This window comes from Salvelinus alpinus, chromosome 10, assembly GCF_045679555.1.
Source record: "Salvelinus alpinus chromosome 10, SLU_Salpinus.1, whole genome shotgun sequence".
NCBI classification, from domain to species: domain Eukaryota; kingdom Metazoa; phylum Chordata; class Actinopteri; order Salmoniformes; family Salmonidae; genus Salvelinus; species Salvelinus alpinus.
This window is the reverse complement of record NC_092095.1, coordinates 59,219,440-59,231,976: the sequence shown is the minus strand read 5'-3', so window position 1 is coordinate 59,231,976 and position 12,537 is coordinate 59,219,440. Positions and strand designations below refer to the sequence as shown.

Below are 12,537 nucleotides of genomic sequence, written 5' to 3'. Positions count from 1 at the left end.
CGACTGTAAAATTATAGGCATTTTTGTATTAAAATTCGTCCCAGTCCAACATGCCTGGCTCTGCCCACTGGGGCGTGGTTTACGAAGCGTTCGCTGAAATAAGCGTTCGTATCGTCGTATTCCACCGGATCGAGTTATCTCATCACACCCGCAAGGTGTAAATTCTCTCGTAGTTTAGGCTGACTAAAACTACCGGTAAACTGACTGTTTCCAGTTGACAAAAGGCAATTGGAATTCCCAAAGTGCAGGTGATGCAAGTAACACTAGATGTCAGCATAGTTCTACAATCCATGAAAACTGTAGTTCACTGGCTTGCCCTATTCCAACTCAAGCCCAGTCACCTACCCTGGGTACTTCTGGTAGATTGAGGAAAGGAACGGTATCAACACGTTCTGCCATATTGCTTTAATTTGTCCAATCCTTTCAGATCTACTCTCGAGCAGGTATATAGGGCTCAGTTTTGAATTGGTAAGTGACTACAGTGTATGAGCTTGCCACGCTTAAGCACAGACCCAGGGTCCGTTTTGTACGGTGTCCGAGCGTACAGGTTGAGCTAGGAAAAGCTGATCTGAAACCAGTATCATAAGTCAACTTATATAACTAATGTACCTCTTTTTCTTTCTTTTATTTACATCGTCATAATTTATGAGAATGTCCTCATATGGAGTTTTGTGGCATTTAATGCCACACAATGAATGTACACTAAATGTATTTTTTGGGCATGAATTTTATAAGAACGTTTTGTTAAAAAAGGTTGCGTTTAGGACGTGGCTGAGAAAATGCCTGAGTTGATACTGATGAGAAGATGAAGAGTTTGTTTGAAGCTTATTTTAAGATATGGCATCTCTGCACTGCTGAGGGAGTAGATACATACAGGACCTGCTGGTTGGATAATTTCCTCTTCTGAGACAAACACAGGAAAGAGTCTGACTACTAAACTGAAACCTGTACATTTTTCTCATAGTACATGTAGTAACTACACAATGGCCTGTACATTACCACTGGCATTCCTTGTCCTTCATGGATTTCTCTTTCTTTCAGCAGGTAAGACACTCTCCCTCTAACCCCCCAAGCCTGTGGATTGGTTTTTGAGGATGTTTTGTTTCGTCCTTTCTTTTTTACAGTAAAAAAGATGAGTAATTGTTGGATCAGTTATTTGAGAAGAGGATGTCTATTGATTTTAAATAGCATGCTTTTCATTTAAATGATCATCAAATAGGGTCAATCTGGTAAATAAATAACTCTTACCTATTGATGGTCACATTCATGGATTGCTATTGAATCTGTAAATTTGATCACAATTGATTTGAGCAATGTTAGGCAGAAAATTAACAATGACGTGGGCATGAAAAATGACGTTGACAATGTCTCTTATCTTGTAAATGTAACAATGTCATCTCTTTTTTAACAACTTCCTTTGCATGATTTGATATCGCAATTTTATCTCATTATTCGAATGATTTGTATGAATATTGTAAATGCTATTTAGGAATTTTAAGATTATTATGTGTTACAATACTTAAGTAAAGAAATAAGTGTTTTTTCCATGCCATGTAATTTATTTGATTTCAATTACCATTGATATATAAATGTATAAGATATTGGTCATTTGACCAAGATGCATATCCTATTTACTCAAGGAGAAGGCTTAATCTGACCATCTGTGTCTATGATATTGTCCCCAGATAGGCCATTTGATTTGAAGAGGTCCTGTTGTTTTAGTATCTGTGGCCTTTCAGAAAGTTGTGGTTTTAGACATGTTCTGTTTCAAACACCCAGTACACAAGAACAGGAAGCTGTAATAGAATCATCTGGGTTCATGTGGCTGACCCAACCAGTTGAACATGTCTTTTCATACAGTAGCATTATTTGAATTTGATCCAAGTTAAAAACACTTGGTAGAAGCTGTTTTAGAGCATATTTGCCTAGCAGTTGTCCTAACTGACAAATTATGAGGAACTAACAATGGACAATTGTACTTGAAATTAACTTATTTTACTTTGAAATGTAGCATACATAAATGGTCATTTATACTGTAGATAAATGCTTGACCAAAAATGTCAATAATAAGATTTGCATTAGATCACATTTTCTAACTTTTTATTGACCCCAAAATGTAATAAAAGTATGTTACCGTCAGCAACAACAGAGAATTATTCAGATCTCTTTTCTTCTCTTCTATCACAGATTCATGCGATTATTATTTCCAACCTGGAACTGACTTCTCCATCCCTCTTAATTACAATGAATTGAGTTCGAAAGAAATAACCTGGAAACACAATGGCAACGTTATATTTAAAAGAAAGAATGGAAAGTTCAAACCAGGCAAGGCTGAGGACATCTTAGATGATGGGTCTCTCCAGCTCAAAGGCCTGGCGTTGGCAAACGAAGGTCCTTACACAGCAGAGGTGTTCAACAGCGAAGGGACAAGCATCAAAGAACAGTCCTTCAGGCTGTGTATGAAGGGTAAGCCTCTTTCTTTCCAACCATACAAGTACCGTATCCTCTCCTTTAGAGACACTGACATTTTGTTTCTCCAGAAAAGGTCTCCAAGCCCTCAGTGAAATTCACCTGTTCTGCTAAGGACGTCACCTTTACCTGTACCTTGACCAACACTGAGGGAGTGACTTTCAAGTGGAGCCAGAACGGACTGCCTTTAAATGGGGAAACAAAAACAACCTTTATCATCGATCTGAAACAACTGAAAGAGCTGGACACCTTCACCTGCTCTGCAGTCAACGAGGTCAGCATGGAGAAAAGTGACCCCATCAAACCAACATGCAACGGTACAGTATGTTTTGAAAGGCTCAATTGCAATTCTCTTTGTGTATCTCTCTGTCTTTCTTGTAAATGTAACAATGTCATCTATTTTTTAACAACTTCCTTTGCATGATTTGATATCGCAATTTTATCTCATTATTCGAATGATTTGTATGGATATTGTAAATGCTATTTAGATATTTTAAGATCATTATGTGTTACAATACTTAAGTAAAGAAATAAGTGTTTTTTTCCATGCCATGTAATTTATTTGATTTCAATTACCATTGATATACATTTACATTACATTTAAGTCATTTAGCAGACGCTCTTATCCAGAGCGACTTACAAATTGGTGCATTCACCTTATGATATCCAGTGGAACAACCACTTTACAATAGTGCATCTAACTCTTTTAAGGGGGGGAGGGGGGGGGGGTAGAAGGATTACTTTATCCTATCCTAGGTATTCCTTAAAGAGGTGGGGTTTCAGGTGTCTCCGGAAGGTGGTGATTGACTCCGCTAACCTGGCGTCGTGAGGGAGTTTGTTCCACCATTGGGGTGCCAGAGCAGCGAACAGTTTTGACTGGGCTGAGCGGGAACTGTACTTCCTCAGAGGTAGGGAGGCGAGCAGGCCAGAGGTGGATGAACGCAGTGCCCTTGTTTGGGTGTAGGGCCTGATCAGAGCCTGAAGGTACGGAGGTGCCGTTCCCCTCACAGCTCCGTAGGCAAGCACCATGGTCTTGTAGCGGATGCGAGCTTCAACTGGAAGCCAGTGGAGAGAGCGGAGGAGCGGGGTGACGTGAGAGAACTTGGGAAGGTTGAACACCAGACGGGCTGCGGCGTTCTGGATGAGTTGTAGGGGTTTAATGGCACAGGCAGGGAGCCCAGCCAACAGCGAGTTGCAGTAATCCAGACGGGAGATGACAAGTGCCTGGATTAGGACCTGCGCCGCTTCCTGTGTGAGGCAGGGTCGTACTCTGCGAATGTTGTAGAGCATGAACCTACAGGAACGGGTCACCGCCTTGATGTTAGTTGAGAACGACAGGGTGTTGTCCAGGATCACGCCAAGGTTCTTAGCACTCTGGGAGGAGGACACAATGGAGTTGTCAACCGTGATGGCGAGATCATGGAACGGGCAGTCCTTCCCCGGGAGAAAGAGCAGCTCCGTCTTGCCGAGGTTCAGCTTGAGGTGGTGATCCGTCATCCACACTGATATGTCTGCCAGACATGCAGAGATGCGATTCGCCACCTGGTTATCAGAGGGGGGAAAGGAGAAGATTAATTGTGTGTCGTCTGCATAGCAATGATAGGAGAGACCATGTGAGGATATGACAGAGCCAAGTGATTTGGTGTATAGCGAGAATAGGAGAGGGCCTAGAACAGAGCCCTGGGGGACACCAGTGGTGAGAGCACGTGGTGCGGAGACAGATTCTCGCCACGCCACCTGGTAGGAGCGACCTGTCAGGTAGGACGCAATCCAAGCGTGGGCCGCGCCGGAGATGCCCAACTAGGAGAGGGTGGAGAGGAGGATCTGATGGTTCACAGTATCAAAGGCAGCCGATAGGTCTAGAAGGATGAGAGCAGAGGAGAGAGAGTTAGCTTTAGCAGTGCGGAGCGCCTCCGTGACACAGAGAAGAGCAGTCTCAGTTGAATGACTAGTCTTGAAACCTGACTGATTTGGATCAAGAAGGTCATTCTGAGAGAGATAGCAGGAGAGCTGGCCAAGGACGGCACGTTCAAGAGTTTTGGAGAGAAAAGAAAGAAGGGATACTGGTCTGTAGTTGTTGACATCGGAGGGATCGAGTGTAGGTTTTTTCAGAAGGGGTGCAACTCTCGCTCTCTTGAAGACGGAAGGGACGTAGCCAGCGGTCAAGGATGAGTTGATGAGCGAGGTGAGGTAAGGGAGAAGGTCTCCGGAAATGGTCTGGAGAAGAGAGGAGGGGATAGGGTCAAGCGGGCAGGTTGTTGGGCGGCCGGCCGTCACAAGACGCGAGATTTCATCTGGAGAGAGAGGGGAGAAAGAGGTCAAAGCACAGGGTAGGGCAGTGTGAGCAGAACCAGCGGTGTCGTTTGACTTAGCAAACGAGGATCGGATGTCGTCGACCTTCTTTTCAAAATGGTTGACGAAGTCATCCGCAGAGAGGGAGGAGGGGGGAGGAGGGGGAGGAGGATTCAGGAGGGAGGAGAAGGTGGCAAAGAGCTTCCTAGGGTTAGAGGCAGATGCTTGGAATTTAGAGTGGTAGAAAGTGGCTTTAGCAGCAGAGACAGAAGAGGAGAATGTAGATAGGAGGGAGTGAAAGGATGCCAGGTCCGCAGGGAGGCGAGTTTTCCTCCATTTCCGCTCGACTGCCCGGAGCCCTGTTCTGTGAGCTCGCAATGAGTCGTCGAGCCACGGAGCAGGAGGGGAGGACCGAGCCGGCCTGGAGGATAGGGGACATAGAGAGTCAAAGGATGCAGAAAGGGAGGAGAGGAGGGTTGAGGAGGCAGAATCAGGAGATAGGTTGGAGAAGGTTTGAGCAGAGGGAAGAGATGATAGGATGGAAGAGGAGAGAGTAGCGGGGGAGAGAGAGCGAAGGTTGGGACGGCGCGATGCCATCCGAGTAGGGGCAGTGTGGGAAGTGTTGGATGAGAGCGAGAGGGAAAAGGATACAAGGTAGTGGTCGGAGACTTGGAGGGGAGTTGCAATGAGATTAGTGGAAGAACAGCATCTAGTAAAGATGAGGTCAAGCGTATTGCCTGCCTTGTGAGTAGGGGGGGAAGGTGAGAGGGTGAGGTCAAAAGAGGAGAGGAGTGGAAAGAAGGAGGCAGAGAGGAATGAGTCAAAGGTAGACGTGGGGAGGTTAAAGTCACCCAGAACTGTGAGAGGTGAGCCATCCTCAGGAAAGGAACTTATCAGGGCGTCAAGCTCATTGATGAACTCTCCAAGGGAACCTGGAGGGCGATAAATGATAAGGATGTTAAGCTTGAAAGTGCTGGTAACTGTGACAGCATGGAATTCAAAGGAGGCGATAGACAGATGGGTCAGGGGAGAAAGAGAGAATGTCCACTTGGGAGAGATGAGGATCCCAGTGCCACCACCCCGCTGACCAGAAGCTCTCGGGGTGTGCGAGAACACGTGGGCAGACGAGGAGAGAGCAGTAGGAGTAGCAGTGTTATCAGTGGTAATCCATGTTTCCGTCAGTGCCAAGAAGTCGAGGGACTGGAGGGAAGCATAGGCTGAGATGAACTCTGCCTTGTTGGCCGCAGATCGGCAGTTCCAGAGGCTGCCGGAGACCTGGAACTCCACGTGGGTCGTGCGCGCTGGGACCACCAGGTTAGAGTGGCGGCGGCCACGCGGTGTGAAGCGTTTGTATGGTCTGTGCAGAGAGGAGAGAAGAGGGATAGACAGACACATAGTTGACAGGCTACAGAAGAAGCTACGCTAATGCAAAGGAGATTGGAATGACAAGTGGACTACACGTCTCGAATGTTCAGAAAGTTAAGCTTACGTTGCAAAAAATCTTATTGACTAAAATGATATAGTACTGCTGGCTGGTGAAGTAGGCTAGCTAGCAGTGGCTGCGTTGTTGACTTTGTTTGAAAGTGTAGCTGGCTAGGTAACCTCGATAATTACTCTAAACTACACAATTATCTTGGATACAAAGACAGCAAAGACAACTATGTAGCTAGCTAACACTATGCTAATCAAGTCGTTCCGTTGTAATGTAATAGTTTCTACTATTCGGTAGAAGTTGGCTAGCTAGCAGTGTTGACTAGGTAGGAGAACGGCAGCACGGCGGACGAAAATAGCTGGCTAGCTAACCGATAATTACTCTAAACTACACAATTATCTTAGATACAAAGACAGCAAAGACAACTATGTAGCTAGCTAACACTACACTAATCAAGTCGTTCCGTTGTTCCGTTGTAATGTAATAGTTTCTAATAGTTTCTACAGTGCTGCTATTCGGTGGCTAGCTGGCTAGCTGGCTAGCTAGCAGTGTTGACTACGTTACGTTACGTTAGAAGGACGAAAATAGCTGGCTAGCGAACCTCGATAATTACTCTAAACTACACAATTATCTTTGATACAAAGACGGCTATGTAGCTAGCTAAGGTCAAACAAATCAAACCGTTGTACTGTAATGAAATGAAATGAAATGTAATACTACCTGTGGAGCGAAGCGGAATGCGACTACTCGCTCCAACCCGGAAGTGACCCGGAAGTGACCGATATATAAATGTATAAGATATTGGTCATTTGACCAAGATTCATATCCTATTTACTCAAGGAGAAGGCTTAATCTGACCATCTGTGTCTATGATATTGTCCCCAGATAGGCCATTTGATTTGAAGAGGTCCTGTTGTTTTAGTATCTGTGGCCTTTCAGAAAGTTGTGGTTTTAGACATGTTCTGTTTCAAACACCCAGTACACAAGAACAGGAAGCTGTAATAGAATCATCTGGGTTCATGTGGCTGACCCAACCAGTTGAACATGTCTTTTCATACAGTAGCATTATTTGAATTTGATCCAAGTTAAAAACACTTGGTAGAAGCTGTTTTAGAGCATATTTGCCTAGTAGTTGTCCTAACTGACAAATTATGAGGAACTAACAATGGACAATTGTACTTGAAATTAACTTATTTTACTTTGAAATGTAGCATACATAAATGGTCATTTATACTGTAGATAAATGCTTGACCAAAAATGTCAATAATAAGATTTGCATTAGATCACATTTTCTAACTTTTTATTGACCCCAAAATGTAATAAAAGTATGTTACCGTCAGCAACAACAGAGAATTATTCAGATCTCTTTTCTTCTCTTCTATCACAGATTCATGCGATTATTATTTCCAACCTGGAACTGACTTCTCCATCCCTCTTAATTACAATGAATTGAGTTCGAAAGAAATAACCTGGAAACACAATGGCAACGTTATATTTAAAAGAAAGAATGGAAAGTTCAAACCAGGCAAGGCTGAGGACATCTTAGATGATGGGTCTCTCCAGCTCAAAGGCCTGGCGTTGGCAAACGAAGGTCCTTACACAGCAGAGGTGTTCAACAGCGAAGGGACAAGCATCAAAGAACAGTCCTTCAGGCTGTGTATGAAGGGTAAGCCTCTTTCTTTCCAACCATACAAGTACCGTATCCTCTCCTTTAGAGACACTGACATTTTGTTTCTCTGCAGAAAAGGTCTCCAAGCCCTCAGTGAAATTCACCTGTTCTGCTAAGGACGTCACCTTTACCTGTACCTTGACCAACACTGAGGGAGTGACTTTCAAGTGGAGCCAGAACGGACAGCCTTTAAACGGGGAAACAAAAACAACCTTTATCATCGATCTGAAACAACTGAAAGAGCTGGACACCTTCACCTGCTCTGCAGTCAACGAGGTCAGCATGGAGAAAAGTGACCCCATCAAACCAACATGCAACGGTACAGTATGTTTTGAAGGGCTCAATTGCAATTCTCTTTGTGTATCTCTCTGTCTTTCTTGTAAATGTAACAATGTCATCTATTTTTTAACAACTTCCTTTGCATGATTTGATATCGCAATTTTATCTCATTATTCGAATGATTTGTATGGATATTGTAAATGCTATTTAGATATTTTAAGATCATTATGTGTTACAATACTTAAGTAAAGAAATAAGTGTTTTTTTCCATGCCATGTAATTTATTTGATTTCAATTACCATTAATATATAAATGTATAAGATATTGGTCATTTGACCAAGATTCATATCCTATTTACTCAAGGAGAAGGCTTAATCTGACCATCTGTGTCTATGATATTGTCCCCAGATAGGCCATTTGATTTGAAGAGGTCCTGTTGTTTTAGTATCTGTGGCCTTTCAGAAAGTTGTGGTTTTAGACATGTTCTGTTTCAAACACCCAGTACACAAGAACAGGAAGCTGTAATAGAATCATCTGGGTTCATGTGGCTGACCCAACCAGTTGAACATGTCTTTTCATACAGTAGCATTATTTGAATTTGATCCAAGTTAAAAACATTTGGTAGAAGCTGTTTTAGAGCATATTTGCCTAGTAGTTGTCCTAACTGACAAATTATGAGGAACTAACAATGGACAATTGTACTTGAAATTAACTTATTTTACTTTGAAATGTAGCATACACAAATGGTCATTTATACTGTAGATAAATGCTTAACCAAAAATGTCAATAATAAGATTTGAATTAGATCACATTTTCTAACTTTTTATTGACCCCAAAATGTAATAAAAGTATGTTACCGTCAGCAACAACAGAGAATTATTCAGATCTCTTTTCTTCTCTTCTATCACAGATCCATGCGATTATTATTTCCAACCTGGAACTGACTTCACCATCCCTCTTAATTACAATGAATTGAGGTCGAAAGAAATAACCTGGAAACACAATGGCAACGTTATATTTAAAAGAAAGAATGGAATGTTCAAACCAGGCAAGGCTGAGGACATCTTAGATGACGGGTCTCTCCAGCTCAAAGGCCTGGCGTTGGCAAACGAAGGTACTTACAAAGCAGAGGTGTTCAACAGCGACGGGACAAGCATCCAAGAACAGTCCTTCAGGCTGTGTATGAAGGGTAAGCCTCTTTCTTTCCAACCATACAAGTACCGTATCCTCTCCTTTAGAGACACTGACATTTTGTTTCTCTCCAGAAAAGGTCTCCAAGCCCTCAGTGAAATTCACCTGTTCTGCTAAGGACGTCACCTTTACCTGTACCTTGACCAACACTGAGGGAGTGACTTTCAAGTGGAGCCAGAACCGACAGCCTTTAAACGGGGAAACAAAAACAACCTTTATCATCGATCTGAAACAACTGAAAGAGCTGGACACCTTCACCTGCTCTGCAGTCAACGAGGTCAGCATGGAGAAAAGTGACCCCATCAAACCAACATGCAACGGTACAGTATGTTTTGAAAGGCTCAATTGCAATTCTCTTTGTGTATCTCTCTGTCTTTCTCTTTCTCTCTGTTTTTCTTCTATTTTCAGGAAAAAAGTGACCAATATTTAAGATTGGTGGAGCACCACATAAAAAAGAAAGTAAAACATCTCATTTGTCTCTCCTCTGCTCCACCCCTCATCCCCCACCCTCCTCTCAGCTGTCTCAAAATCGGGTGATCGGCATTTACTGTTTGGTTTTGATTTCTAGACCATGGTGGGCATCCTGACCGGGGGAGGGGGCTTGGTACTCCTCCTCATCATCATCACCTTGGTGTGCTGTTGCCTCAGCCGACGCAAGAGCCATATGCGCTTTGAAGGTAATCACTTCAGACCAAAGCTCAAATGGCTATGGCTATTGTGTTGGTGTTCTGTGCACAGAAACATTTATGGTATCTACAGTATCTTTCTTTTGTTCCCTCCCTAATTTCATCTGTTCATTCTCCTTCACAGAGGAAAGAGTTGAGACTAGCCCCCCTGACCAAGACCCAGCATCCTTTTTTCTTTTTCTTTTTTAAATTTAAGGGGTGGATCAGCTTAATATTGCGGAAAGAATGTTGCTTCCAATGTAATTGTCTGCATCATTTCCAGTCCCCCATATTTTTTGGGTAAATATATATATCCATACACGCATGCATACATATACACATATATACATACACATACCTATATAGACATACATACTTTTTTAAAGAATATACCTTTATTATTATTCCCCGCAAAACCTACCACCGATCCCCCAATTGGAGTAAACTAATAAACACTTCTGATTTTCTTCAATTTATACATCTTATACACATTTTACAGACACAGTCTACTTTACAATAGTTCTCTTGTTTGTTCTTAGTCCTTCCTCTATTTGTAACTGTGCTATTTCACAAAAGTTCCGAACCTATATACATTTTACAGATCCCGTATGCTTTACATTGTTTATCTTGTTATTAGTCCCACCCTTCAGCTCCATTCAACCCCTCCCATCTATCTCTCAACATCATCCATTTCGGATTTTTATTTGCCATATATTTTTCAACTGTGCTGTGATGCTTCACAAAATAATTGAACCTTCCTATTCTCATAGCTTCTACAGATTGTTAATTAAAAATAAACATTTTTGCTAAAATAATTATTATATTATTGATTGATTGACTATGGCTTTTCAAATCACCCAGTATTGCTATCTGTAGCGTTAGTTCTTGGCAAATGTAAATGCAATTCTTCAGCCATTCCTGGACCTGTGACCAAAAACAAGCTACATATGGACAATACCAAAATAAATGATCTAATGACTCTGCCTCCTCACAGCAGAATCTGCAGAGCTGGGAAGATTGTATCCCCCATATATATAACATTCTATTAGTTGCAAAAATTCGAAGTTTTGAATCCGGGGTTTTGCGTATCAATTCATAAACCATGTGCCATGGAATGGGTACATCAAATCTCTTCCCAACTATTTTGCAATTTATATGGCACAGCTGTCCGTTTTTTGGTCCTTAAATGAAATTGGTATATGTTTTTATTTATCACACTTTTCTTTAACCATTTATGTTCTTTAATACAGGGCCGACATACAAGTTCCTTACTTTTTCCCCCTTCTATTTGCCTCTTCCATTTTTGTGGTAATGCTGCAATTAATTGGTTGTAATTTTGGGGAGAGCAGACATTTCCATATGTCTGTGCAGCCCAGCCTCACATTCAATTCGCGCATATATGTACAAAATGTATTTCAGCAGATTTCGTGCGTTTTTGTGCATTTTTGGGGTGGTTCAATTCGTTTGAAAATACACGAATTTCTGTGCTACTTAATTCGTGCGAAAATACACGAATTTCTGTGCTACTTAATTCGTGCGAAAAGACACGAATTTAACCAGTTGGCGACACACAAGCCGTTGCAACAACCATAGACGCGATCGCCTGTATTTATTTATTTTACGTTATGAATATATAGATATTTTGTCTTTTTTTTAACCATATAACCATAAGAGGTTATATATATATTGTCTTTATTTAATCCCTATTAAAACATTGTGGTTTTATGCCTATATGTACTGTTTTCGATTTTTCTGAACAGACTTCAGTATAGAATGAATCATGCAATGCATGATGGCTAATGGTGTTTTATTCGGTTGTAGTTCCATGTATTTCTTAAAAAACAAACGTGTAAAACATTTTTATTGACCAGAATGTAACTGAAAATACAATGGCAGCCTTGCCATTGTCCATCAATAGCAAAACATTTTTTTTTCGTATAACATTTGGGGAAACGTATGCAGTCATTGTAGTCTTACATTTTGTTGGCCAACCAAAATTACCAAAACGTTAACCCGTAATAAGGCTAGGGTGGCTGAGTGTAAATACATGGCTCTGAGTGTATTTACCGTCAGTGTGAAATAGCTAGAAAGCTTTCGTATTTCCACTTGGCTGCACCTACGGTTACGATAACGATAAATCAAGTGCAATACCTGCGTCGACCTGTGTCGAGCAGCAAAACACCGGAAAGCTTCTAGCCTACCGGAAAGTTACAAGAAGAACAAGAATAGTTACCTCATCCGGTCATGTGACACTCTGGATGCCCCCTAAAAGCAATTTCAACCGTTTTGAAAAATGACGCCTGGTAACCCCAAAAAAATACCAGGTGCATGAAAAGTTTGGACTTAGAATATTTTTTGAAAACCTCCATAAATCACTCAGGCCATTGACTCGAGAAGAAAAAACATAAAATATTTTCCAGAAGAAAAAACAGAATATTTTTTGAAAACCTCCATAAATCACTCAGGCCAGCACCCATTGATTTGGGGCGGTAGTATAGCGCTCCCAGAGCGGGTATGGAAGTCTGGATCCCCCCTAAAAG

The 12,537-nt window shown here is 41.9% G+C and overlaps 1 protein-coding gene across 2 annotated transcripts in view; it reads left to right on the top strand.

Annotated features, from left to right (window-relative positions):
• Positions 1-899: 899 nt before the first annotated feature.
• Positions 900-12,537, top strand: part of LOC139532420 (hemicentin-2-like) — a 231,613-nt gene continuing 219,975 nt past the window's right edge. For both annotated transcript variants that reach the window (XM_071329974.1, XM_071329973.1), the window contains exons 1-7: positions 900-1,044; positions 2,188-2,466; positions 2,541-2,786; positions 7,581-7,859; positions 7,936-8,181; positions 9,052-9,330; positions 9,407-9,652. In XM_071329974.1, coding sequence (XP_071186075.1) covers positions 984-1,044; positions 2,188-2,466; positions 2,541-2,786; positions 7,581-7,859; positions 7,936-8,181; positions 9,052-9,330; positions 9,407-9,652 — 1,636 coding nt within the window. In that variant the 5' untranslated portion in view covers positions 900-983. The remainder of the gene's footprint in view (positions 1,045-2,187; positions 2,467-2,540; positions 2,787-7,580; positions 7,860-7,935; positions 8,182-9,051; positions 9,331-9,406; positions 9,653-12,537) is intronic.